The sequence below is a fragment of the Ammospiza caudacuta genome, chromosome 3, assembly GCF_027887145.1.
Source record: "Ammospiza caudacuta isolate bAmmCau1 chromosome 3, bAmmCau1.pri, whole genome shotgun sequence".
Taxonomy (NCBI): Eukaryota; Metazoa; Chordata; class Aves; order Passeriformes; family Passerellidae; genus Ammospiza; species Ammospiza caudacuta.
The window spans coordinates 93,420,224-93,445,236 of record NC_080595.1 but is presented as its reverse complement, the minus strand read 5'-3'; the positions used below and the strand labels follow the sequence as shown (position 1 = coordinate 93,445,236).

General features: G+C 39.6%; 1 protein-coding gene across 1 annotated transcript; it reads left to right on the top strand.

Annotated features, from left to right (window-relative positions):
* The first annotated feature begins 9,194 nt into the window (after positions 1-9,194).
* CFAP206 (cilia and flagella associated protein 206) lies at positions 9,195-23,774 on the top strand. Its single transcript, XM_058802685.1, has 12 exons — positions 9,195-9,302; positions 10,579-10,662; positions 10,963-11,053; positions 12,104-12,292; positions 12,554-12,712; positions 13,178-13,386; positions 14,094-14,213; positions 16,662-16,860; positions 17,584-17,721; positions 19,680-19,873; positions 20,889-21,032; positions 23,544-23,774. The coding sequence occupies exons 1-12, from the start codon at positions 9,195-9,197 to the stop codon at positions 23,772-23,774; spliced, it is 1,866 nt and encodes a 621-aa protein (XP_058658668.1).
* Positions 23,775-25,013: the final 1,239 nt, after the last annotated feature.

The following is a 25,013-nucleotide window of genomic DNA, read 5'->3' as shown; positions in this document are numbered from 1 at the left end:
AAAAATAGGAGCAGAAATCAGGGCAGGTGATTTGCTCACCAGTAAGTGAATTCTGCAAAGATGTAAGAAAGTCTGCCATAAGTAGAGGCCCAAGTCAGGTATATGAAGTTTCTGTTTCTAATGTGGCCAACTGTAAGTAGCTATCTAGTTAAAAGACACGTAAATATTGACTAGGAACTCTGGGAACTGTCAGTTAGTCTGCTCTAGTCTAAGAGATATTTCTTACAGCTTTCTGCTCTTGGTTGATGCTTCAGACTGAAAAAGCTATTAGCATGCTGCTTCCTTCATGTGCAGGTATCCATCCATACGTGCATGTCAAGATGTATGTAACTTTAATAAATAGTCTTCCTTCCAGGTATCATTACAGGTATCTCTAGAAGAAATTCTGATTAAAATGAGACTTAATGTTTACAAAAAATCAGGGTTGTGTAAAAAGGAAGTCTCCTTCAGGATGAGGGCGTTTTAGCATTGGCTGGTGACTCTTGAAATGATGACTACCTCTGGCACTTCAAGGGAGCAGGACATGCTCATGATTGATAGTCATGTGTTTTACATCCTTGGATCTCCACACAGAGCTGTTACCAAGGAAATGCCAGAGGATACAACTGGCAAAGCTTTGGCATCAAGGACTCAATGTGAATGTAGGGATTTTCTTTCTGCTTTTTTCAAATAGTGCCAGATGTTGCAAGCAACAAACTCGAAAGAGTTGCCCAGAACCAGGGCTTTTTGTAAGCTGTTACTTCTCATTATATTTCTCAGTAGAGCAATATCATGCTGCAGCACATGAGAGCACTTGTGTGCTACATTTATTAATGTTGAAAACTCTTTTAATCTGGTGTTAAGATTTACTGTGCTCAAAATGATCTGTCAGCAAACACATTTCAAAGTACCTTAAAGCTGTAAAGAATAGGTATTCTCTTGCCAAAGTGCTCCTGATCTTGGTGCTGTGGTTAGGCACTTGGGTCAGCCTGCAGGTCTGTATGGCTTCCAGCTTATACTTTGGTAGAGGCTTGGAGAAAACTCCAGTTTCACTTCAGTCATGGGAAGGAGCTGGGGAGAGAGTCAGCATGGTAAACTGTCCTAGCAAAGGGCTAGGACATGTTTTTTCAAGACATGCCTTTGATTCAAAGCAAGCCCAGCTGGTGCTTCTCAAATGTTTGTGCTTGCTAAGGAATAGGACTTCTGCTCTTCTGCCAGCAAGATGGATTTTATGACCATCACTAAATCCTTTATTCAGGTTTTATTGCTATAGTTGAACAGTTTCTTCTATGTCACGTTTTGTGTACTTGTAATTTCACAAATTAGTTTCCTACCTCCTCAAGTTATTTTCTATTCAAATAATGTTTTCCATTTCTATTATCAAGATCAGCTGACATGCCAGATTGAAAAAACAATCACAGCTGGCCAGTGCTGAATATCTAAAGAAAAGTCTTAGAATTCATTTCTAAACTAAAAGATAAGAAAGAAGTGCTATTTCAGCAATGATTCTGGTTTTCTGAAGGTTATTGGACATCCCATGATGTTGAAATACCACTTTTTTTCCAGTCTGCTTTTGATTTAGTGCTGCTTTTGAAGATTGCTACAAACAGGCACAGCTCTCTAAAGAGTTTTCCTGACAAGAATTCAGCACAAATTGACAGGGTCTTAAGCCTTAATAGCTGCTTTAAGGGAGAGAGGTTGTATTGGGAATAGAACTGCTTTTGGGCAAAAAAGAAAAAAAAACACCAAAAAAACCCCCAGAATTTTGGAGAATAATTGAAATCTGCACGTAACTACAAGGGTATCTATTTGGTTCTCAGCTCATTTCCTGACATGGGAAAAACACTGCAGAGAGGGCTCTGGAGTACTGTGGATAAAAGTCCTCTTGCCCTCCCTGTCTGATTCACTGATCATTCCCTTCCTTTCTGACAGATGAATTAAGAGCATCCTTGTACATCAGAGAAGCCTGTAGCTGAACAAAAGTAAGCAGAATGAGAAGTTAATTTACAAAGTGTAGAATAACCACATTCCTATTATTAGGAACTTTTTCTTTTTGCACTAATGGAGTCAGATACAGCAGGATATTTGCAGTAAGATTTTCTCCTTCATCTATTTATTGGATAGCTGTAGTTCCATAACTTTGGAATAAGTTCCTGTAGCCTGAACTGAGAAGAAAGTCCTCAGTCCTGCATGAATCCCCTCCCTGAGTCCTCAGTCCTCCATGAATCCCCATTCTCCTGATGAATCCCATCAGTGCAGGCTGCTGCCCAGCAGTTGATTCTTACAATTGTTGAGGTCAAGAGAAAATTACAGCACCAGGGATTTTTTGCTGTTGTGTTTTGTTTGTTTGCTTTTGCATACTGATGGGATATTCTATATGTTTAAATGACTCATCTAAACATTGTACAAGGAGGTGGTTACCTTTTTAAAAAAATTAAAGTTTCTGAGTTATTATCAAGCCAAATACTATCTAGGTATCCCATGAAATAGCCAAACTCTGGCCAAACTACTGCTCTTTTGAAACATAGCTCAGCAGGAATATGTGGCAACTACTTGATATAGATTGAGTCACAGCTTGGACGGGAGCACTCTCTGCTGTGTTAAGAACTGGCTGAATGGGTCCAGAGAGTGGTGGTGAATGGTGCTGCATCCAGCTGGGCCAGTCACCAGTGGTGTCCCTCAGGGGTCTGTGCTGGGGCCAGTTCTGTTCAATATTTTTATTGATGACATGGATGAGGATGTTGAGTCCTTCATCAGTAAATTTGGAGATGACACTAAGCCGGGATTGTGTGCTGATCTGTTTGAAGGTAGGAGGGCTCTGCAGAGAGACCTGGAATGGTTGAATGGATGGGCAGAGTCCAATAGGATGAAGTTTAATAAATCCAAGTGCCAAGTCCTGCATTTTGGCCACAATAACCCCCTGCAATGTTACAGGTTGGGGATGGTGAGGCTGGAGTGTGCCTAGGTGGAAAGGGACCTGGGGGTACTGACAGCCGTTGAGACACCTGAGTGTGTCCAGAGGAGGCAACGAGGCTGTGAGGGGCTGGGAACACAAACCCTGTGAGGAGCAGCTGAGAGAGCTGGGGGTGTTTAGCCTGGAGAAAAGGAGGCTTAGAGGTGACCTTATCACTCTCTACAACCCCTGAAAGGGGGCTGTAGTCAGGGGGGGGTTGGTCTCTTTCTCCAGGCAGCAACCATTGACAGAACCAGAGGACACAGTCTGAAGCTATGCCAAGGGAAATACAGATTTGATATTAGAAAAAAGTTTTTTACAGAAAGAGTGATAAAGTACGGGGATGGTCTGACCAGGGAGGTGGTGGAGTCACCATCCTTGGATGTGTTTAAAAAAAGACTGGATATGGGACTCAGTGCTGTGGTTTAGTTGAGGTGTTTGGGCATGGGTTGGACTTGATGATCTTAAATGTCTCTTCCAACTTAGTGATTCTGTGATTCTATGATAAGTCCTGGGTCTAGCTTTGAGCAGATTTTTTCAGAGGGATGATTAATGCAAAATTCTCTTGATTACTTTTATAAAGCCTTTAACTGAAATGGTAATGTAATGTTAACATTGTTTGGGAGCCTTAAGTAGTGATTCATCTGAAAACAGCTGAATAATTCATCTTTTGCAGGAGTTTCCAGGTGAGGCACTGATGGTATGTCTGGAATCTCTCCCTCTGTACAGTGACTGCCAGAGCTCTCAAGGTTTGAAGGACAAATAATTGTGCTCTGCGCCCTTTTCTGTAACATGGAAAATACAGTGCATCTATTGTGCCTGCTAAGGGATCCAGGCTAACAATAGTGCATTTATTAACTGGGTTTCTATACTTCTGGGGTTTTTTTTCCCAGAAATACTCAAATGAAAGGTAAACTTTTTGTGCCATGTTATCTGTATTTTTTTTTTCTATTTCTGAGTTAAAAGACAAATTGGACTTCTTTGTCCAGCAAAATCTTGCTGCCTTGGTGACGGTTTTATCCTGGGAATAAATTGTCTTCCCTGATCTGAGACCCCTGTCCAATGCTTAAGTCTAAGGTCCCTTCCAGGCAGCCTCATATTGCAATGAAACTGTGATACAGTGGGAATTAGGGGGAGGAGACACAGCACTGGCATCCTCAGACATCCCTTCTTTAATGCAGAAAAATGTTGGAGCTGGGAGAAGTAAATAGAAGAACAGTCTAACATTCCTTTATCATATTCCAAAAGGGAGGTCAGACCCTTAACTATATGCTAAATAATTGCTATAAATGTTGACTAGGATTCCTTTGAATGTGAACTATTAGTCTGCACTGTACCTCAATGAGTCTGCAGTGGTTACATACCTGCCACCCACATAGCTTTTCAGGAGAGTCATGGAAGCTTTAAATGGCACTGCATGCTCTTGTGTGACCATGTCATTAAAGCTGAGCTGGTCAGCACGGTTGGCCAGCATCACAGCTTTGTGCTTCAAACAAGGCAGCACAAGCACAGAGGTTTCCATTTGTTGATACTCAGATTTGAGGAGGAAGAAAGAATAAAAATCCTTGCACCAAAACATTCTCTGAAAGTCAGCTTTATTGTGAACTAATAGACAAGCTAAAAGAGGTGGCATGACTTGTCTGTCCTCACAAAATGGATTTCTGACTGCTACACTTCTCCATGACACTTTGGAAATAAAGCCAGATAGATGGAATGTGTTTTCCTCTCAGCAGAGACAGGCCTTAGATTCCTGTGTGAAGACAGGCATTCCTTGCACTGCTCCTTTGAAACAACCAAGCGTAATCAAGTGGACTTTAGTTTCTGCATCTAGGTGCAAGGTAATTTCAGGCTTCTGAAGAGCAGAAAACAAAAACCTGCATCACCCAGTTTTTGTTTTAACTTCAGAGATGAGGAAAGGGACTCAGTTTCTGCCTGTGTCCTGCCCTGTCAGCTGTAAATCTTTTCACTTAGGTGTGTCATCTTCGAAGAACTTTAACTTGGAATATGTATGGCCGCAGAAGACCTTCAGACCTAGGGGCTAGGGCTCATTCACCAGCAGGGCATCCAGTCAGAGGAGCCCTGAGTGCAGAGAGAGGCTAACTGAGCTGGAAGGTGTCTTTCAGATCAGCCATGAGTGGGAATGACTGGAGGATTAGTGATTGCAGAATCCCTTAGTGAATGTGGCTCTCTTAAGGGAACTCAGACAGACTCTTGCTCAGCCCAGCATCCCCACTGGGCACAGGGCAATGGGTGAAGCTTCACCAAGCAGTGCTTTTTGCCATCCTGGCAATTGTTATCCTCTGGGGTCAAGTGATCCGTTCACCTAATGTGCCTCAGGCCGTGCCCTGGACTGCTGAGTCATGAGCTGCTTCTGGGTTGTTTCCTCTGCACATCAGTGGTGTAAGAGTACCCAGCTGTAACTTTGTCCCCACACTAGCAAAACGAGGGTATGTGCTTAGACTTGAGCAACTTGTTAAGTAAATCCCATCTTCTGTTTATAGCAGATAAAGGGGTGACTTCCTAGAGGTGATACCCAGTTTAATGTGATAGCAAATTCATCAAATAGCTGATATGCTTTCCCATGAATAAAGCAATAGGGTGTCAAACTTTTCAGAGATTTAAAAACAACGTGTGTGTTGTTTTTAATGACTCTTCAAACTAATCCGGGAATTTCTCCCATCTCAATCCAGGAATCTTTTTACTGACCGTCTGTCAATGCCTCACATAAGCCGCCAGGGGGAAGAGTTTGTCTGTCTTTCAGGTACCAGGCCTCCATTCCTGGAACTGTTTAAAAGTTGATACTAATTCTACAAGAGAAATCCAACTGATTTGGTTAGAAAACAGTGTTGTGCAACGTAAAGTCTTCAGTAAGTTACAAATAAGTTAAAGCAATTTTTGTGGTCTAGTACAGATTACAAACCTTCCCTGAAAGTATGCTTTTCTTTGGAAAATAAATAATTCCCTTCCCGGAACCTTCCCTCTCCTCTTTTGGATTCTAGTGCTATGTGATATATAGTTTAATACTACTGAAATGCTTAAAACAATACAAGAATTTAAATTCTCAATATGCTAAACTGAAAAGATATTGTTCTTTCCTTCCAGCCTGCAGCCTAAAAGTGTACAGGCAGTATTTCCTGCTGGGATTTATGGATGTGAGCAAGCACTGGTAGCTTTTCAGAAAGCTTGTTTTTTTTCCCCAGGAAATACTCCTGTAGACTAACATGGCTGTGAATATTGGGGTAGGGGGTAGGGGGAAGTGGGATGTTAAAGTGTGTGGTTTTGTAATTTAGGATCAAGCACCTGTTCACAGAGAGAATCTCTACATAGTCCTCATCTGCTGTGCTTTGGTTTGCACATTACAGCAGGCTTTGAGCATGTGAATATTTTGTTTGAAATTAACCTTGAAGAAGATCTCTGGCAGTGTCCCTAATGCACTTCAGCCACAAACAAAGCACCAGTCACTAGGACCTGACCAAAGCTAGGCTGAAGTAACAACTGCTAAAGTAGGTATGTTGTGCTGTCAGGTCCTCAGCACCAAATGTTCTGCAGAGATTGTGCTAATTGCAGATGTAGACACAGACACATATTGAAATAGTCTGTAAACCATCTTTAGAGTCCTTAAATTGCTAAGCCAAAATTGCACAATTACACATGCTCTGCATACATACTAAAAACCTGGGCAAATCCTACCTGCAGATTCCTGCTCTCTCTGAAAATACTCGTGTACTAAGCCTGTGAAGGTGTCAGCAAAAGTCTTGCTGACTGTTATGGGATGGGACCTGACTTTCTGCAAGCTCCACCTCCAGTGCTACTGCAGACAGCATTTGGTTGAACTCCACAAGACTGTCCACTTTTAGCTGATAATTTCAGGAGGAAGTGTTGCCAGCACTGCTTTGAGCACCAAGGTTTATGACTGACTTGAAATTTGCTTTTGTAGGGAGAGAGCTGGCATTGGCACCTTCTCTTTCTCCTTCTAATCCCCAAAACTATATTCTTCTTCTCCTCTTGCTCCTCCCCAGCTGCATCTGCAGAAGAGCTGGTCCTTGTGTGATTTACCAGGAAGTACAGAGGAAAATCTTTGTGACCCTAAGCTCACTAACAGCAACACACTTCTGCTCCAGGAAGGGCCCCAAAAGCTTCTCATCCAGCAATTTGCAGAAAAAGAGGTTTAGATTTTTAAGCTCTTGATGAAAGTCTTGCTATAATTACTGAGCTTAAGGGTACAGAATTTTAAAAATAGCAATGCAGAGGACATATTAAGAAGCCCCATTAGCTGTGCTACTAGAATGAAACCTAAGACTTTACAATGTCTGTTGCAGGGTTGCTTTGGTCCCTGTTCCACCTTCCCAAAGCATTTCCCATGGTTATGCTGGCACTCCTTGCACTGTACCTTTGTACACACACTGACAACATGGATGTAACCCTGCAGCTACTTGCCAGGTAGCATAGTATCATCTTAATTTTACTGATAAGAGTGACTTGTCTGAGGTCACAGTGGAAAAAAATTATCATCTTGATGTCCTCATGATTCTCAGTGGAGTTCCCTCTGCCTGACAGTGTAAATCAAAGGGAAAAAAATTAAATCAGTGGAAAACTGGTGTAGCTTTTCATCTGTTATTCCTACATTCCCTGTGCCTTTTGAGCTTATTAGATTGCCTTTCAGGGACATGGCTTTTAAATGTAATTAGCATGCTATTACTCTTTCCTCTATCTGACACGGAAAAGTTGGAATTAATTGCATATTGACTAACTAAACCACTTACAGCAAGGCAGTGCATTCATCCAGTGGTGTGCCCACTGGTGTGTGCAAGAACTTGGGGCTCACTGGGCTGCTGCTTGCAGGCTGTGACCTGTAGTACTTGCAGGCACTGCACCCAGAGGAGCTGCCACCTCCAGCAGCAGTCATGAGACCTGAAAGCAAAGATGGCTGTCTTGCTTGTGTTGCAAAGTTGCCTCATCTGTGCTGCCTCTGCCTGCAGCACTCGTTGTGTACCATACACACATTTTGTTTGTACATGTATGTGTGAATTTATCTATGTATTGTATGCATTTATAGCTGTGTAAATACATTTATCTTTACCGAGTCTGGCTGGGATGGAGTTAGCTTGCTTATCAGCATTCCCTGTGATGTTGTGCTTTGGATTTTTGGTGTGTTGTTTGCACACAGGTGTTTTGGCTGTGTGCTTGCTTGGCATGAAGGTTTTCTTTTTCCCACTCTGCCCCCCTCAAGCAGACCATTCATAGAGCAGTTTGGGTTGGAAGGGCCCTTAAAGATCACCTAGTTCTGACCCCCGCTGCCATGGTGGAGGGGATATATATTGTATCTATGAGTATACATGGGTCTAGAGGAGGGCCATAAAAACAATGTGGGGTCTGGAACATGTCTTTCATAAGGAAAGACTGCAAGAGGTGGGCCTCTTTAGTCTTGAAAAGACTGGGAGGGGATTTCATTAATGCACATAAATATCTCAAAGATGGGTGCCAAGAGGATGGTGCCAGACATTTTTCAGTGGTGCCCAGTGAGAGGGTGAGGAGCAGTGGCCATAATCTAAAGCACAAGAAGTTCTACCTCAACGTGAGGAAGAACTTTTTTCCACTGAGGGTGGCAGGGCCCTGGAGCAGGCAGCCCAGAGAGAGATCATGGATCTCCCAAACCCACCTGGACACGTCCCTGAGTAACCTGCTCCAGGTGACCCTGCCTTGGCAAGGGGGGTTAAACTGGATAATTTCTATAGGTTTCTTTCAACCCTAACAATTCTGTGATATTAAGGTATGTATATGGTATGTATGTGTCTTTATACATACATATGGATGTATATTTAGACACAGCTGCATACAGCCATAGCTGCAGACGTCCACAGCACGGTTTGTGTGCGTGCCCAGACACTCACACCTCCGCTCCTGTGCCTCCACAGCCGCGTCCTTGGAGTACATGCAGGCGTGTACGTTTTGCACGCACACCGCCCCATCTATCCTGCACAAACCCTGTCTCCCTGTGCTCCGTGTGTAAATCCCCATCCCCGCCTGCCCTCGCCGCTCTCCCGCAGGCCGGGCCTGGCCGGGCCGCGTCCCCATGGCAACGCCCGGGGCGGGCGCTCGGCTCCCGCCCGTGGCCAGCGGCCGGCGCGGGGACAGCGGCACCGGGGAGCTTCGGCGCCGGGACAGGCTGCTCAGCAAGCGGCGGGCTCGGGCCGGCCGGGACCCTCGCTGCAGTGAAACCTCGCTGACTGTAACCCGGTTAGGGCCGGCGTGTTTGGCCAGCATGTCCGGCGAGCTGACCCAAAGTGTCCTCAAGAGAATAATCCGCCAGGTGGGCCTGGAGTGCTCTGCCCAGGGACAAAGCCTCTCGGAAACCTTGGTGGCCTTCATGGTAAGCGCGACAGGAGGCGTTCAGGGGCTGGCGGCAGCTGACGCTGTCAGGGGTGACCTGAACTTGGAAATATCTTGGTTTCCTATTGCCTGCCGAGAGGTATTTTAAAGGGGCACTCAGCCCCAGTATTGGGTCCTAAAAACCTGGAAAAGTATTTTATTCCCCTGAAATCTTATGGGAATATAATGCTTCAAGAAGGCTGCATGTCCTGAGTCCCACAAACTCTCTGAACTCCAACTTGGAGCTTTCTTCTGCAGGCAGATAAACCATTGTTTTCTTTCAGAAGTGAAAAAGAGAAGTTTTACCAAGTTTTAACAACGTTTCTTCACACTCTCATAAATGAACCTGTGATGCATAGGTGAATGTTTAAAGCAGCTGCTATTTATTCTTCGATGTTCACCTCCTCCTTCTCTTGTGATGGATAATTTTGTTTCTCTGCTCAGACAGGGCCAGGTACTATAAATGGGCTGAATATTTGAAAGAATTTGCTTTGATCGCATTTAAAGCGAAAATTTAATTAATTCAATCTCAGTATTATCCTTGGTAGACAACTTTAAGTATCCTAAAAGCATTTTACATTTTGGCATCTATTAGGAGACACAGCACTGCTGCAGAATATAGTCGGGATGTGCCTGCAAAGCTGTGTCTGAAGAAAGATGGGCTAGATTCTTTTGAAGATCAGCTCTTGATAAACTTGTATATAAATGTAAATGCTTCACAGCAGTACTGTTAATATGCTATTTTTTCCCCTAAAGGTGACACTGCAGCTTTAGAAAAAAGATTGGGCTCAAAAGCAGTATTAATCAATTAAGCAGGAAAATTTTAATGAGTAAAGAATTTGTACAAGTGGCTGGCAAGACACCTAGCATGAACACCAATTGCAAACATGCACTTATTTTCCTGCATGTAGAACACTATGGGGTTTTTTATTCAAATGGTAAATGTTTATATCAATGCACATAGCACCGACTTAGAAGTTTATAAAAAACCATGATGGATTTTCAAAAAAATGTTACTTAAGAAAATATTTTTCCAAGTAAATTTTAAAGGAGCTATATTTAAATATTTGTATCTTTTGTTTTTTGTGCCTGAGAACTGAGATTGAAACTGGCAAGATGTGAAATGAAGTAATTTGTTTCATTATCAAAGACTGAAATGGATAAAAAAATAGTAAAGAAATATTAAATGCATCTGAGATATTTCAGAAAATAAAAAGTGAGTTGCAAAGATGATATTTTGGGACATAAATTAGTATCTTTCTTTTGGCAATCTCTAGGTGAAAGCTGTTGTGTTAGATCCAAGAAATGATTTTAATATGGATCGAAGCCTTACAGAAAACGATATCCAGGATCTTATCCAGGTAATTCTGACATGATGTTGAGAGTCTCTACTTATTTAAGACTATAGCATTATTTGCTCTCTGCTCCTGTTAACTAAAATTACAAGAACACTTGCAAAATTTGAGTGCTGCTTTATTCTCATGGCTCTGTAGCTAAAGGCTGGACTATGTTTCCATAAATAAATGCCTTAGAAAGCTTTATATGGAGAAAATGGTAGTGAGGGGGCTCTACAGATGTTGTGAAACCTTTAGTAGATCACTGTCAGTTCAGATGTTTCCCCAGAGATGAGAAAGAACTCACTTCTCTGACTCTCTTTTTAGCTCTGTGTTACCAGACTGCTTGACACAACAAACCCATCCCTAAGCACAATTAAGATGCAAGTTTACTTTGATATGAACTATGCAAACCGAGGTAATTTCAAATATGTTTTCATAGAAGTTGATGCTGAGTTTATAATGTAAGAATAGTAATTACTGGTAAATTAATCCTGTCAGTAAACAAAATAAAATCCCAGGAGAAATTTACTGTACAGGAGTCTGATGTTTCAGTATGGATATAGTAGGGAAAAGTGCACATTAGATTTGAGAGTATACTCTGCTCATGCTGTCTGAGAGATTTACTGAATATAATGTATGAGGTTGCTTGAGGACACACACTTTCAGTGGTTAGCTGCCTTCAGCAAGAAAAGCTTGCACCTGCACCTGTGTGTCTGAAGGCCCTCAGAACTCAGTATTTTATCAATATCCCTAACTGGGAGATTTGAGTAATCTTGAACAATCAGTTACAGCTTTAGCTGAGTACGTTTTTCTCTCATCAGTAGTAATTTCACATGATCTGAGAATGAGAATGTGAAAATAAAATGAGATAGAGAAAATGCCTTTGCTGTAAATGTAATTCCTGATCTCAAAGGGACAGTGGAGGCTGGCTGGGAAATAGAAGACACAGAACAGGCACAGACGTGAAAAAAGCATTGCTCTGTGGGGAGATAATGACAATGTTTTCCTGTTAGCATGGATTAAAACCAAAAATTAGCAACATGGGGAGCTTCTCCTAAATTCTCTGTACTCTATAAGCTCAGTAGATCCAGCAAGTTTTTGAGATCCTGAGGAGTATTCCAACTTGAGCATGTAACTTCAGGTGTTTTGGAAATATTGTGTGTGTGTAAGTTAAGTCCACCTACAGTCAGAGCAGTTCAGAGAGCCAGAGACTTGCTGTCTAGCTTGGCCTGAATGGTTCTCAGGACTCTACTGACTGATGTTAATCATTCTAATTAGCATACCATTAATGTTTAACTCTGCTGGTTTTAATTCTAATGATGTGGTACTCCAAACATCTCTTTCATGTACCTGTGTTTCAGAAACCTTAAGTTGGTGCTCTGACTGTGGAAATGAATTACACCCTCTGTATAGGGCAAATTTCAAAGGATTTAGATAGCACTTTTTAAGCGTCTTTCTTTCCTAGATGAATTACTGAGTGAGCAGGAGCGTGTTCTGGAAGGAAAACTGGCTCCTGTAGTTAGAGCCGTCACTGAGAGTGGTCCACATACACGAGAAGAAATGGAGAATATGTATCAAAAGATTGTTGCCTATGTGCTGCTGAGATCTGGCCTGGGATCCCCAACAGATATTGAGGCTGTCAGGGAGGTAACAGGTCAGTAAACCCCCAGCTGTGAAATTGGGCTTTTCTTCTTGAAAAAAATAAAATTTCACTTCCTCTTCACTGATATTTACATACAAATGGGGTAAACTGTGATGAATGCTTGCTGTCCAAACTGTCACTGCTTAGCCTTGAAGTGTAAATTTCCCATATATTTCCTCCTTTTGTTTAGGAGAGGCTATTTTTGCTTATTTAATGATTTTCTTTTCTATTCCCTCATATTGAGGGTTTTCTCTCACTTTGTAATGCTTACAGCTGCCTTGCAGAGTATATTCCCCCAGACAGAAATGATTACTTTCATCTCACTCAGTAAGAAGGACAAAGAACAACAGCTGAAAGATCTTGCCATGCTAGTGACAGGAATTCGTTTGTACAACAAGCAGTGCCAGAAAGGAGGAAGCTGCATTGATGACTGTAAGTAAACAACTGCATTTGAGCTGGGTATTCCCAATTCATTCTACTGGACTTCTTCACTGGAGCTGCTCCAATAATTTCCCATCTCAGTGAGGCGTGTTATTGTTACTGGTATTTTACAAATTAAGAAACTGAGAATTGAAAATTGTGCAGATACTCTCAGGAAACCCATGTCAGTTGTAGCAACAGAGTTGCATCTACCATAAAGCAAGTTTTCTCACATTCCTTGACTTGACTGTGGTATTTCCACACCTGTAATTCTAAATATTTGCAACAACCTGACTAGTGAGATAGGGTGATTTAATCTGGTTTGCAAGAATTTGGAAATGCATGAATATAAGAACAAAATGTAGAAATCAAAATTTAATTGGAAGACCATTATGCTCAAATATTGCACTTTAACCATGTGATAATGACTTCACTGATTCTTTTTATACACATTTCATATTTATTCCACATGACTAGTGCCAGAGATCCTGAGCGAAGCCATTCCCTCGGCTACGCGGACTCTCGACGAGCGTCTGAACTCCTGCCAGCTGCTGGCCCACCGCTACACAGCCCTGCTGGAGGCCATGCAGGAGGACCCCCAGAGGTTCTCCCAGCTTAGATTTCTTAAATTAAAAGAAGCACTATTCAATGTGAGACAGTATGAAGCCTTCCTTTGCATCCTTCAGGTGAGGTGTGATATCCTGTGGACTTCTAATGCAGGTGGAATGTCTTCAAGTTACCTACTTGCACAGCACAGAAATATAAGAAAAAGTATTTGGAAATAAATGAAATAAAATAAAGTATATCTTTAGATAAAGAACCAAAGATTGTTTAGCTTTGAAAATACCTTTAAAATCATTGAGTCCAACCATTAACCTATTAGCCTGGCACTGCCAAGTCCACCATTAAACAGTTCTTTACATAGTAATTCTCTGCCCCAAAAGGCATGAGAGAAAAAAATCTCCTTGACCAATCCATAAATTTAGTCTGCAGACACCCCCAAAATATATGGAGTCATCAAAAGTCTTTGGAGAATACAATTTAAATCTTGTTTTATTACTGAAGAGCTTTTCATTTGTCTTTAGAGAAGCTGCAGTTTTTTATTAGTCTTTCCTGTATAAGGCATTGAAAAAATGTATTTTTTTTTCTTTTTGTTCTCTTCATTGGGAAAATCCAGAGGATTTTCTATAAAAATTGGAAGTTTATGTGTGACTGAGGTGCCTGAACACCTGAACATTTAAGGAAAAATATATTCTGTGGATAGCTAGAGTACATTTTGTTCCTTAAAACAATTGTTCTGAAAATAGTTGAAAGAAGAGGCCCGGGTAAATACTTGTTACTAAATACTTGGTTTTTGGAGTGTGATACGTTTTGCCTGTTGTTCTCTTTCCAGTCTAATGCAATTACAAGTGCTCAAGAAGTTGAATCGTTGGATGTTCAGTTTGAAGCAGCAATGATGTTATTGAAAAACACAGTGCAGGATAAGACTTCCATAGAGTCCAGAGAAGTTTTTGTAAGTATTATGAATAGGAAACCCATTACTTCTTCAGTAGAAAACATTATTAAAGTAATATACTTTGCAGGTGTGTTTTTGAGTAGTTTATGTGTAGCAAGAGGCTACAAATTTTCTCTCTATTACAATATCAAAATTCTGTGATTTTTGAAGGGGCAACTAAAACACTTGCTCTTAAGGTAAAAAAAGGTAAGGTACAAAAAGGGAGCAAAGGAATTAAATGGTATTTTACTGTAAGTGTCTTGAGTTGTCATTATTTGTAGATTTCCTTTTTTGTGTGTGTATATATTCTTTCCCGTTCCTTGCAGAAACTGTAAGAACATAATGATTGCAGAAAACAGCACAAGAGAGTATGATTCTTTTAAAGTTCCCTCACACAGCAATCCCTGTAATTACACTATGAGTCATTTATATAATTTTTCTGAAGAAACTGAGTTTCTGTGGTGGGTGTCAGCCTCTTTTCCCCTCCCAATAGCTTCTGAACCTGTTGGCAAGTTTCAGTCACATTTGTCAGAGTCAAAAGATCTCAAAATATGTCATTTTCTGCAAGTTTTATGGGGGAAAAATAAGAGCAACTAGAGACACACAATTAGAGTCTTACCAAGATGAGGTCTGAAATGAGGTTTGTGTGCTCTCTGGCCAGTGAGCAGCCACTGAAGGATTGTGATTCTGTGCTGTTGCACCCTTGGTTGGGAACTACAGGACATGGGAAGGAGGTATTGGGGGAAAGGGAAGGAGTGCTGTGAACTACAGGTATTATGAGGGAGGCTGCTTAATGAGCCTGTGAAAACCTGGGATTATTATGCTGGCATGTTATAAAGGAAACAGGAGAGAAATATGCTAGAAACCAGCTTCATTTAAATTTGCTTTTCTTGTAAGAGCTCATTATTTTGTGTGATTTGATTATCATTCCAATTCTTTGTGGTTGGCTGCTGCACCAGCATGCAGTTTTATACATGTTTTAGGTTATTTTTTAACATTCTAAGCTAATTATTAGAAAGCAAAATAAAGCCTACTGCAGAGGAAGAGGAAGATCATGACCCCCTTCTACTCAGAGTATTTTTACACTTCCCATAAGAGCATCCAAGGTGGAAACTCATGGGAACAGCACTTTAACTGAATTTATGTATGCTTTTGATTTTATAAACCAGATGTTCTTGTTTGGAGAACATTTTCCCCTTTTGTCCAGCTACTCAAAGCAGTTTTTCCTCTTCTGTATCTTTGTGGGGCTTGAGTGACTGATACATCTTACCCTTTTCCCTAAAAGCTGTCTATTGTTGTTTGCTGCCTTCCTGGAATTTTTTTCTCTTCTGGTTGGTTAGTTGTTTTGACTTCTCTGCTGAAGACAAAATATATAATGCCTTTCAATTTCAGATCCTTTTCAGATAGAGATTTTTTTTATTAACACACTATTTAAATAATTTTTCTTGCCTTTGGCTTGTTGCTGACAAGCTGGATCCTCTACAAAGGTAGAGATACAGGGCATTCTGTCTTTTAAAAAGTATAGGATAAGGCCTATATTTGTAGCAAACACTTGCTTTAGGAAAAATAGTACATTTCATTAATATTCTTTGTTTATTCTATTAAGAATGTTTTTGATCTTCCTTTAGTTTCTTCCATTTTTGTAACCATAACACTTCCACAGCATTAGCAATGCTGGTGAATTTCAGAGCTGGCTCTGTTGGCTGCTCTCATGATAATGTTGTTAGCATGCATAAAATGTGTGGTTAAGTGTGCATTTCAGATTGGTTGAATCTCTTCCTGTAAATGCTCTCTGTGTGTTTAGGTGTAACAGGGCACGTTTTATGTCACTGTCATTGAAAACAGCATTTACACTTAAAGCTTATAGGCTGCTACTTTATGTGCCTACACCTGTATGCCAACAGCATGTCAGTGCTGGGAAGGGCAGCCTCCAGTTTTGCCCTGAACCCTGGACCACTCTGGAGAGGCCTGCATCCCTTCCATTTGAGACACATGATGGCCTGGGGCTGTGGTGCCAACTCACTCTGGAATCAGGGCAGACAAAATAACAAAACTTGGTAGTTTATATAGAGGCGTGGTTTTACCTACTTTGGTAATTAATCAGGTGTGTTCCTTCTGGTCCTTACTCCTGTACATCATATTTTCAGTTATAAAACTGTATTGTCAATGAAGTGCTAAATTCAAAGCATGGTCACAGAGTACATTTATTTGAGAAAGGCTCTGAAGTAAAATATAGAGAAGTACAACTCTTGCCTGTGGGTTGACATGCTGGATATACTTGCTTTAGGCGTATGTGATGGAAGCTCCTCTTACAGTGTCCCTGAGTTCCCCTGGAATTTCTGGTTGCTGAAGGCCTTGGAGATCAGCCCTGCTTTGTTCATGGCTGAGATTGTTGTGCACAGTGCTTGGGTTACACCGTAGACATAAAACAAATCTGTATTTCAGATAATTTTCTTTATGTTCCAGCCTCTGTTTATGGAACTTTCTAAGCTTTGGGCCGGCTTTCAGGATGAAATGCTACTGCTAAGCTTCCTCACAAATATGGCTGACAATCTGCAACAATTCTTGGAAATCCAATCACAGCTTTTTCCAGAGGAAATGCTAACATCTCTTCTAGAAGGAGTGACTGTGAAAAGTGATGAGGAAAGGATAAAAGAAACCATGGGTATGGAAAGTTGAAACTTTTTGATTTTCCTTAATTTTCCAAGATTTTGTAGTTTGAATTTTCTTTACAATAGGTGCTTTACAGAAGGTGTGCTATATTGATTATTTACTACCCAGAATTTGCACAGTAAATTAAAATGAGCCTTGTAGGGTATAGATTTACATTTTCATGTAGTGTAGCTTGTGATTCTATTTTCACATATAAAATTAAAATAAAGCTTCTAGATACAAATATGCCTTGCAAAAATTTCAGAATGATCAGAGAATATTTATTTTTTTTTTTTTAAATTTTGAAGTGTATTAATGTCTTTTTATACATTTCAGAACTTTGGAAATTGAGGGGTAGAGTATAAACAAAATGATTTAACAGGGCTTTGGTTACCAGAAGGGATTGTTTGTAAGATGGTATCCCCAGGATCCAAGTTTTATGCCAGGGCATTTGTAATGCATGTGTGGGTGAAAACAAAATCAAAGATTAAACTATTATCTTCCTGTTGTTGTCCCACGTTTTCAAAGAAAACTAATGCTACTAAAGAAGGTTCTCACAGAACTGATTTTCAGTAGGTTTGCTTTCAAGGCAGGACGAAATTTTGGCTTCTGGGATCTGGGCACTGCAGATCATCCTGTGAAAACCAGAGTAATCTGGTCATCCTGTAATATCATTACCTTTTAGACATCTGATATTTTAATATTGAAGTCCTTCCTTTGTTTTATCTTTTCTTAGAAACCAGAGTGAATGTTTCTGATTTCACGAACCAAGAATGGCTTTTTCCAGAGACTACTGATAACTTTGATCAGTTGCTGATCCAGTACCGTGGTTTCTGTGCACATTCAATTGGTGTGAAAGGTATTATCCTACCAGGTATGCTTTGTGGTTAGATATTTTCCATACAATATATTTACACAAGGATTAGGAAAAATGTAAAGGCATTCTGAATGCATCCTCTTATGTCAAAGCTGGAATACTGTTTTTCTACATTTGCAATTTTCACCTCAGGTAACTTATTTCCATTGTTAAAGTATCTTTTTTAAAATACACAAATAAACTGTCCTTAGTAGAAGGCAGAATGGCTTGAAGAGGAGCAGGGGCAGAAACAAGATGGGATGGATAAATGTTTCTTCCTGCTCTGTGTGTGTCTGTATAACCTACACTGCAACTGAATACAGGTTTGGTTACTGTTGTTAAGGTGCTGTAGTGCAGGCATAGGGAAATGGCAGTTCCTTCTGTTTTGTGCATCCATGTGTGTAAACATAGCCATTCATGCTTACCTCATATGTATTTTAAATAGTCATGACAAAGTACTAAAAATCTTTCCTGAAAATAATACAAAAGTGCACTTGATTAAGTCAACTAATTGTAGGAATTTTTGGTCTCTCTAGGCTCATCTGTCTTGAAAGTTAGCCTTATTTCAGCTATCCTAGTTCATGTTTCCCATCTTCCTGTCCTTTCTAGAACCTGTCCATATAGAATTTTTTTAAACCTATGGGAGTTTGGGAAGAAAATATGGCCATTTACTAGTCAGTATTAAAGAACAGATATTTTTTATGGCAATGTAAGTTACTTACACTTAGTACTGCACATGAGAACAGCTGTCCTTAGTTGGATTGAAGGTCTCTCTAGCCCTGTATCTGATTACTGCACATGGACAGTCATGAACACTTTAAAATTATGAGAATTCAAGTCAGAGTGATCTTTCTTTAATTATATCCTTTCAATCCTAGCAGTTGGTGGTTATGGGATTTCCTCTGATTAATGTTAAGTCTGTAACCTTCTGTTGAATAATCCTTCAAAGAGGTTTTAATTTATCTAATTGATTCTGGAATTCATCTAGAGTTTGTCATGGGATATTCTTATTCTCAAGAGCCCCACAATTATAATTATACATGCTATGAAAAGGTACCTCTTTTTGAGATGGTTTTAAGCTCTGGCCTGATAATTTCAACAAATTGATAGTCCTTCTGTTAGGAAAATTACTATATAGTAATTTTATATTGCACACAATTCATGGTTTTATAACCCCCTATCATATTATCTCTTTTTTCTTTTTAATGCTGAGGAGGCTTTTTTCTTTTACCCCTCCTTCTATGAAAGGTATCACAAGCCCTTGATCACCCCTAGCTCCCTTTTACTTGTTCTGTTGTGTTGGAACAAAATGTATTATTACAAATATTATTATAGGTTGTTATAATATTGGTTTTCTTCTCTTCCTCTGTTTGCATACTAATAATTCCTTTTTTGACTGAGTGTGTTCAAGGTCTGTGATGATTCTGGTCTTTCCTGGGCAATGACATCTGAAGCCCAACCTGCCACTGTCCTTGAAATCAGTTTGTGGTTTCCTGTATAAGTTATTTGGCCTTTATTGACACTTCATTTTCTCTCTTAATTTGATGTTTGGCTTCCCAGTTGCTTTATCTGCTTCTCCAGTTCATGTCAGTGTTATGCCCTTTGATATAAATGCACTACTGATCTGCAATCAGATATTTGCTGAAGATTTTAGGGGAAACATTTGAGGGTAAAGACTGGTTTCTTATGCCTTTGCTATATGTGTTTTATCTGTTGTTTTTCTGAGACATGCACCTAAGGCATGCTGGATGTGAACTGATCAAAGCAGTTTTACTGACCTAACGAAATAGAGTTTTCTATATTTTAAAAAAGCTTGCTTTTAAGGGTTTATACTGAGTTCAGAAATGAAGGAAGTGAAACTAACTTGAGGCAAACACAGAATCTTGATTACAAATGTCTTTTGTATTGGATATCATACTGTTCACTATTTTAATTTGTGAGGCTTATTTTGGGTTCGTTTTTCTTCTTATGTTTAGGAAATCCTGCTATTGGAATTTTGAAGCACAAGGAGAAATACTATGTTTTCAGTTCAAAAGAAGATGCATACATCTTTGCTGAAGATCCAGATAAGTTCATTCAATTGAATATAGAAAAAGCAAAAAAATATGCAGAGCTAATTCAACTGCTTGAGCTCCATCATCAGTTTGAATACCTTGTTCCACATACACAGGTACACACTGCCCGTGCCTCTTGCTAAACAGCTGCTGGGTCACTGGTTGGTCTGTCCTTTCTAAAAGAGAACAGATGATACCTATCTTTAGGAAAGAAGTAAAATCCTCTGCCTGTCTGAAGGTCCATCTTTTCCAGGTCTTCAGAGTGTTGAAGAAATGTTACTACTTAGTGTCATTCTCACCTTTTCTATTCATAGGAGAATATGTAAATCCAAAGCACTCTGGCAGTGATAAAAGCTGCTAGTCCATAGCCTAGGCAGGTCTTGTGTCTGATGTTTCTTTTCCTCATTTTTGCAAAAGTAGCTTAAAGGACCAGAAAATAAATGCAACAGAAGATATGTCAGATATCACATTAAGTGGAGCTTTAGCTCAGCAGTCCACCCATGTGTGCTGGATGAGGGTGTAGTTGTATCTGGGGACAGAAGTTATGGAACATATTAAAAAATAAAAGGAGAGTCACCAATAATGAATGTGATGGTGTTATTCTGGGAAATTCAAAGACTTGGTTTGGATTTATAGGCAACATTCTCTGTGATCCACTTGTGAATTTGAGATCCCTAGCAGTGGAAAGAATGTAGTCTTGAACTGGCCCTTGGTTTGAAACATAGTTTATATCCCAGCTATAGCAGACATGTGTGCACTTCTCCCAGTTATGATTTGTGATTTTTAATCCATTCATGAAGACAAACTGGGGTGCCTGCATCATAAAATACTGGTGATGGGACCCATTTTTTCTAAAATCCAACAATTAAACACTCACTCAGTAGACAGGAGCCTGCAGTTCAGCTGTGGCCTCTGCATCAAAGGTTTTCTGTCAGAAATTAAATCCACCAGGTGCTTAATGTTTTCCTTTTAGTGGGGGCTTGGGAACAAAAATATTGTTGAATGTAAAAATAATTATCCACTTGTGGTTTGCAGGTCTCTATTTGCTTTTAAAAAGTTCCATACTCATATGCTATTTCTGTGTATTCTTCTCAATGCCTTGCTTGGCTTTGGTTGTTTCTTTTCATCCAGGCCAGAAAGGCAAGCACAGGTTCAATGAAACCACCCCAAAAACGTGAGAATGGTACTCAAACTGATACTCATATCTTGCCTCCAACTATTGTGAGATCCTATGAATGGAATGAATGGGAACTGAGAAGAAAAGCTATAAAACTGGTTTGTACTGTTATCAGATTTTCATTGTTGGACATAAGAAATTTATAATAAATTATTCTTAATTTTTGTTCCTTGAAACATAAATCTAACCTTTTAGTCAAAGACATATACTTCATTACAACTGGTCCAATTTTTTTTCTAGATATTCTCTCTCCTTATTTTTAGACTTCTCTCACTTCTTACATATTTTTCCCTGTTTTTTATGCAGTGCTTCCACTTCTATATCTATTAATTTCAAATTTTTCAGTTGCCTTCTTTATGTAATAAGAGTTTGTTGTTTTGAATTGAATTGCATTGGATATTAAGGTTGTTCTACATTCAAATCAATTTATTTGGTTGAAGATACTACTATATAATTTCTTTGTGAGAAAAAGCCAAAGCAAATGTTTGTCATACTATCAGGATTTTCTGATGGATTGGAAATCACAGTCTGTCCATAGAAGGTTGACCACATATGTACATAAAAACTTTTAACAGTAAGTATGTCAGAAGCTTCTCTCTAGGGTTTGCCAGCACATGTAGTTGTCAAGGTATAACACCTGATTTTCAGAATGCAATCAAAATAAACAACTTGTGAGTACAGGGAATATTGCAGTTAACAATATCAGCTGAACATATAATACTAAAGTTTTTTTTTTAATTCTGTGAACAGATGCACTGTGGAGGTCTGTGGCCTACTGGGCAGCCTATTTCCTTTCTGTTTTCCTTTTTGCCATGAAATCTCTAACATTGTGAAAGTAAACCAAAATTTTGGACTGAGGAGTCTTGCCAGTGTTGCTAGCTCATAAAGGATTCTAAGAAAAAGTTGTTACTGAGGTATATAAAGAAGCCAGTTAGGTTTACAAGAAGCCTAGCTAAAAGCCTCTTTTGCTTCTGTAAAGGACAAAAGTACATAAATAAACATAAGATGTGGTCAGTGGCTCTTCAGCATAAGCAAAAGTGGGTATTTTCCAATATCTGGTCATGAAGAACATGCACAAACAAATTTGTAGCCCGTTAGTGTGAAATATTTAGAGAAAGTACTTTAAAGTACTAAGGGTGTTCTAGCCTCAGCTGTCCAAATGTGAGATTAGTGATATGGAGCTGAAAGAAAAAATCCCAGATGCATGCAAAAGTGCTTTGACTATGCTAATTTGTAATATGGAGATGATAAAACATTTTATAACAAAGTGATAAAATAACAGAAATAGTTTACCAGTGCATCAATGAATTTGATACTTCAGGAAAACATCAGACATATTTGTGGGTTTTGTTAGAGGATGAGCTCACATGCCTTTGGTGTTTTTTGTGTTGTTCATACTTAGCCAAAAAACTTGTAGTGGTTTGAAATATTAACCTATTACTTTGTTAAAACCTATATGCTGTTAGAAGTAAAATTTTTAGCTCACATTTGTTTCTCTGTGCAAGCATAGTTCCTTGTAATAGCATACATTCCATCATTAAAACCCTTGGGAAAAAAAAACCAAAACAAAACAAAACTTAATATATTGTCTTTCTTCCCATGGCATCTTCTCTATAAGTTCCTTATTGTTCTTTGCTGGATTCTGCTTGATGACTCTGCATATAAGATTCAGTTGTAGATTAAGGTACCAAAATGTGCCCACATTTAGGTGTTTCACCTTCCATTCCAGCAGAGAGAGACCTCAGTGGTGGAGGCTGGAGAATATTTTAACTTACCCTGATACAACACTTAGGACATTTGGCCAGCTGTATCACTCTCCAGCTTCCACTGACTCCAGTCTTCACTGACTGGACTGGACTCCAGGGACTTCCTCACTTACTTGGAGGGGCCTGAATTCCAGCATGAGACTGTATTTTGTGTGTTTTGAGGACAACATTATATCATAATTTACAGTGTTTTACATTATTGCTGACACAGAAGGCTCAGTGGAATAAAGGAACATTTTTTTGTTTCAAGTGCTGGCTTTGGAATATTAACACTTTGTGAGAAGTAGTTTTGTTGTTGTATCTCTGGGAATTTCTGTGAATAGCCAGCTTTAATCATAAATTGCCCTAACTTTTACCCCTTGTCAAGGGGTTAGTGAGCAACATGGTAATAAGAAGGCATTTTTTCACTTTTATCTGATACTTTGTGACACCAGCCTCTAAACCTCATCACATTTGGCAGAAACCAGGCAAAGACTGGAAGCACTTGCCATGAAAACATCTTATTCTAACAAAAAAAAAAAAAAAAAAAAAAAAAAAAAAAAAAAAAAAAAAAAAAAAAAGGTGAAGCATTTAACAAAATTTGAAGGACAATGACCAATGATATGAAATTATTAAGAGACATTTAAAATTGTGTGGGGCACCTAAAGTGCTGTTCACACATCCTGTTAGATCAGTATTTACCAAATCACAGTCACAACTGTGTATTGACAGGAGGATAAGGTGGGCCATGTTCCAGGTTTGTGAAGCCCATGGATGTAAAATAGACAAACACTCCTGAGTATATACTGGTGCTAAAATGTTCAAACTAAATTTTGCTTAATCTGATTCTTTTTGTGTCTTTAGGCCAACTTGCGCCGCATGTTAACTCATTCCATGCAGACTGATCTCAGCCACATGAGAAGGGAGAACTGCACCCAAGTGTACCTGCCAAAGGAAGCTGGCACCCAGACCAAGCGGGACAACTCAAGCAATGTACCCAAACCCCAGGTGTTCTTGAGAGGCCTCCGAGGAGGATCATCTCCCACCACTCATATGCTTGCAGTAGACTTAACAAGGCCACTGGATGAAACTTAAGTGAAAATGAGAAACCTGAAGCTGCATCTTGAATGTGTATATAAAAATCCTGAATATATGTGAATTTAGACACTAAAGATTTTGCTGTGTCTGTTGATTCCAGGAACAGTTGGTCTGTTTCATTTATCTTATCTGTTGGGACTGCTGACTGGCATTAAGTGACAGAAGTGATAAGCCTGAAGCACAGATTTTAAATAGTAGTTTAGAATCAAGATGTTCCCAGGGACTTTCACTTCCAACATTTAAATATGTAGCATTCTGGGATTTTACTGACATTTTAATGCAACAATTGCTTGTTGAAATACTGTCTTTAAGTGAAAAAACTTACCCCAGGTGAGTCACTCAAATGTCACAGCTCCAGCTTAGAGCAGAATTGTCAAGAAGGCAAAACCAACAAAATGAAACCAGTCTGGGTCCTTGGGCCTGTCTGTTTGTGCTGGCATTAACCCAGCCCAATGAGTGCAGACCAAGGCTGGGAGGTTAAGAAGAGGGCTTCTGTCTTGGGTGGTTCTGACACCCTTTTAGGACTCTAGCAATTTCTTGGCTAAACAGTGTACTGGTGAGCACACTGCAAACCACAGAACCTGACTTCAGGGGCCCTTTTTGAAAGCTTTTGCTTGTGTTTGAAAAACTAAAGCACAACAGAGAAAAAGTTTTTAGCTTTATGTCACTGTGGCAAAGAATTATATGCCAGGTCTGATCAATGCAACTGCAGATGGTATTTCTGTTTGTGAAAACACAAATTAATGACAATAAAGACTTCTCAAGCTGCTGTCTGCACAATGTCCAGGTGCACAACTGTGATTGCATAGGGCATACAAAATCTTTTTTGTGTGTGTGTGCATTGTGATGCAGTGTGGTTTCCTGGCTTGTAGCTAGACAAGATTGTGACAATGAAGATTCAAGCTGCTGAGTGATTTTTCTGTGGCATTGTGCAGGATAGCACTCTGTTGTTGTTTTCCAAGGTATTTGATTTCACTTTTAAAAGTTACACAACAGGGACTAATCCCCAAAGCATTATTAAAAAAAAAAAAAAAACAAAGGAGTGTAAGGGGAGCACTAAGAAAGAACTTTGCTAAATTGTTTTTGACTACGTGGTTTTCTCTGTTGGGAAAATAAACTAATCAGTAGCAGCTAGATGTGCTGTTCCTCCATGTTTTTAAATTATGAGCGGTCACCAATGATTAGACTTATTAAAATATCAATGCAATTACTAGCTGCAGCTCTTTTTTTTTTTTT

Coding starts and splice junctions, on each gene's coding strand:
- CFAP206 (XM_058802685.1), top strand. CDS start 9,195: ATGTCCGGCGAGCTGACCCAAAGTGTCCTCAAGAGAATAATCCGCCAG. Junction 19,874..20,888: donor ACCTTGTTCCACATACACAG/GTACACACTGCC, acceptor CTTTTCATCCAG/GCCAGAAAGGCAAGCACAGG. Junction 21,033..23,543: donor GAAGAAAAGCTATAAAACTG/GTTTGTACTGTT, acceptor TTGTGTCTTTAG/GCCAACTTGCGCCGCATGTT.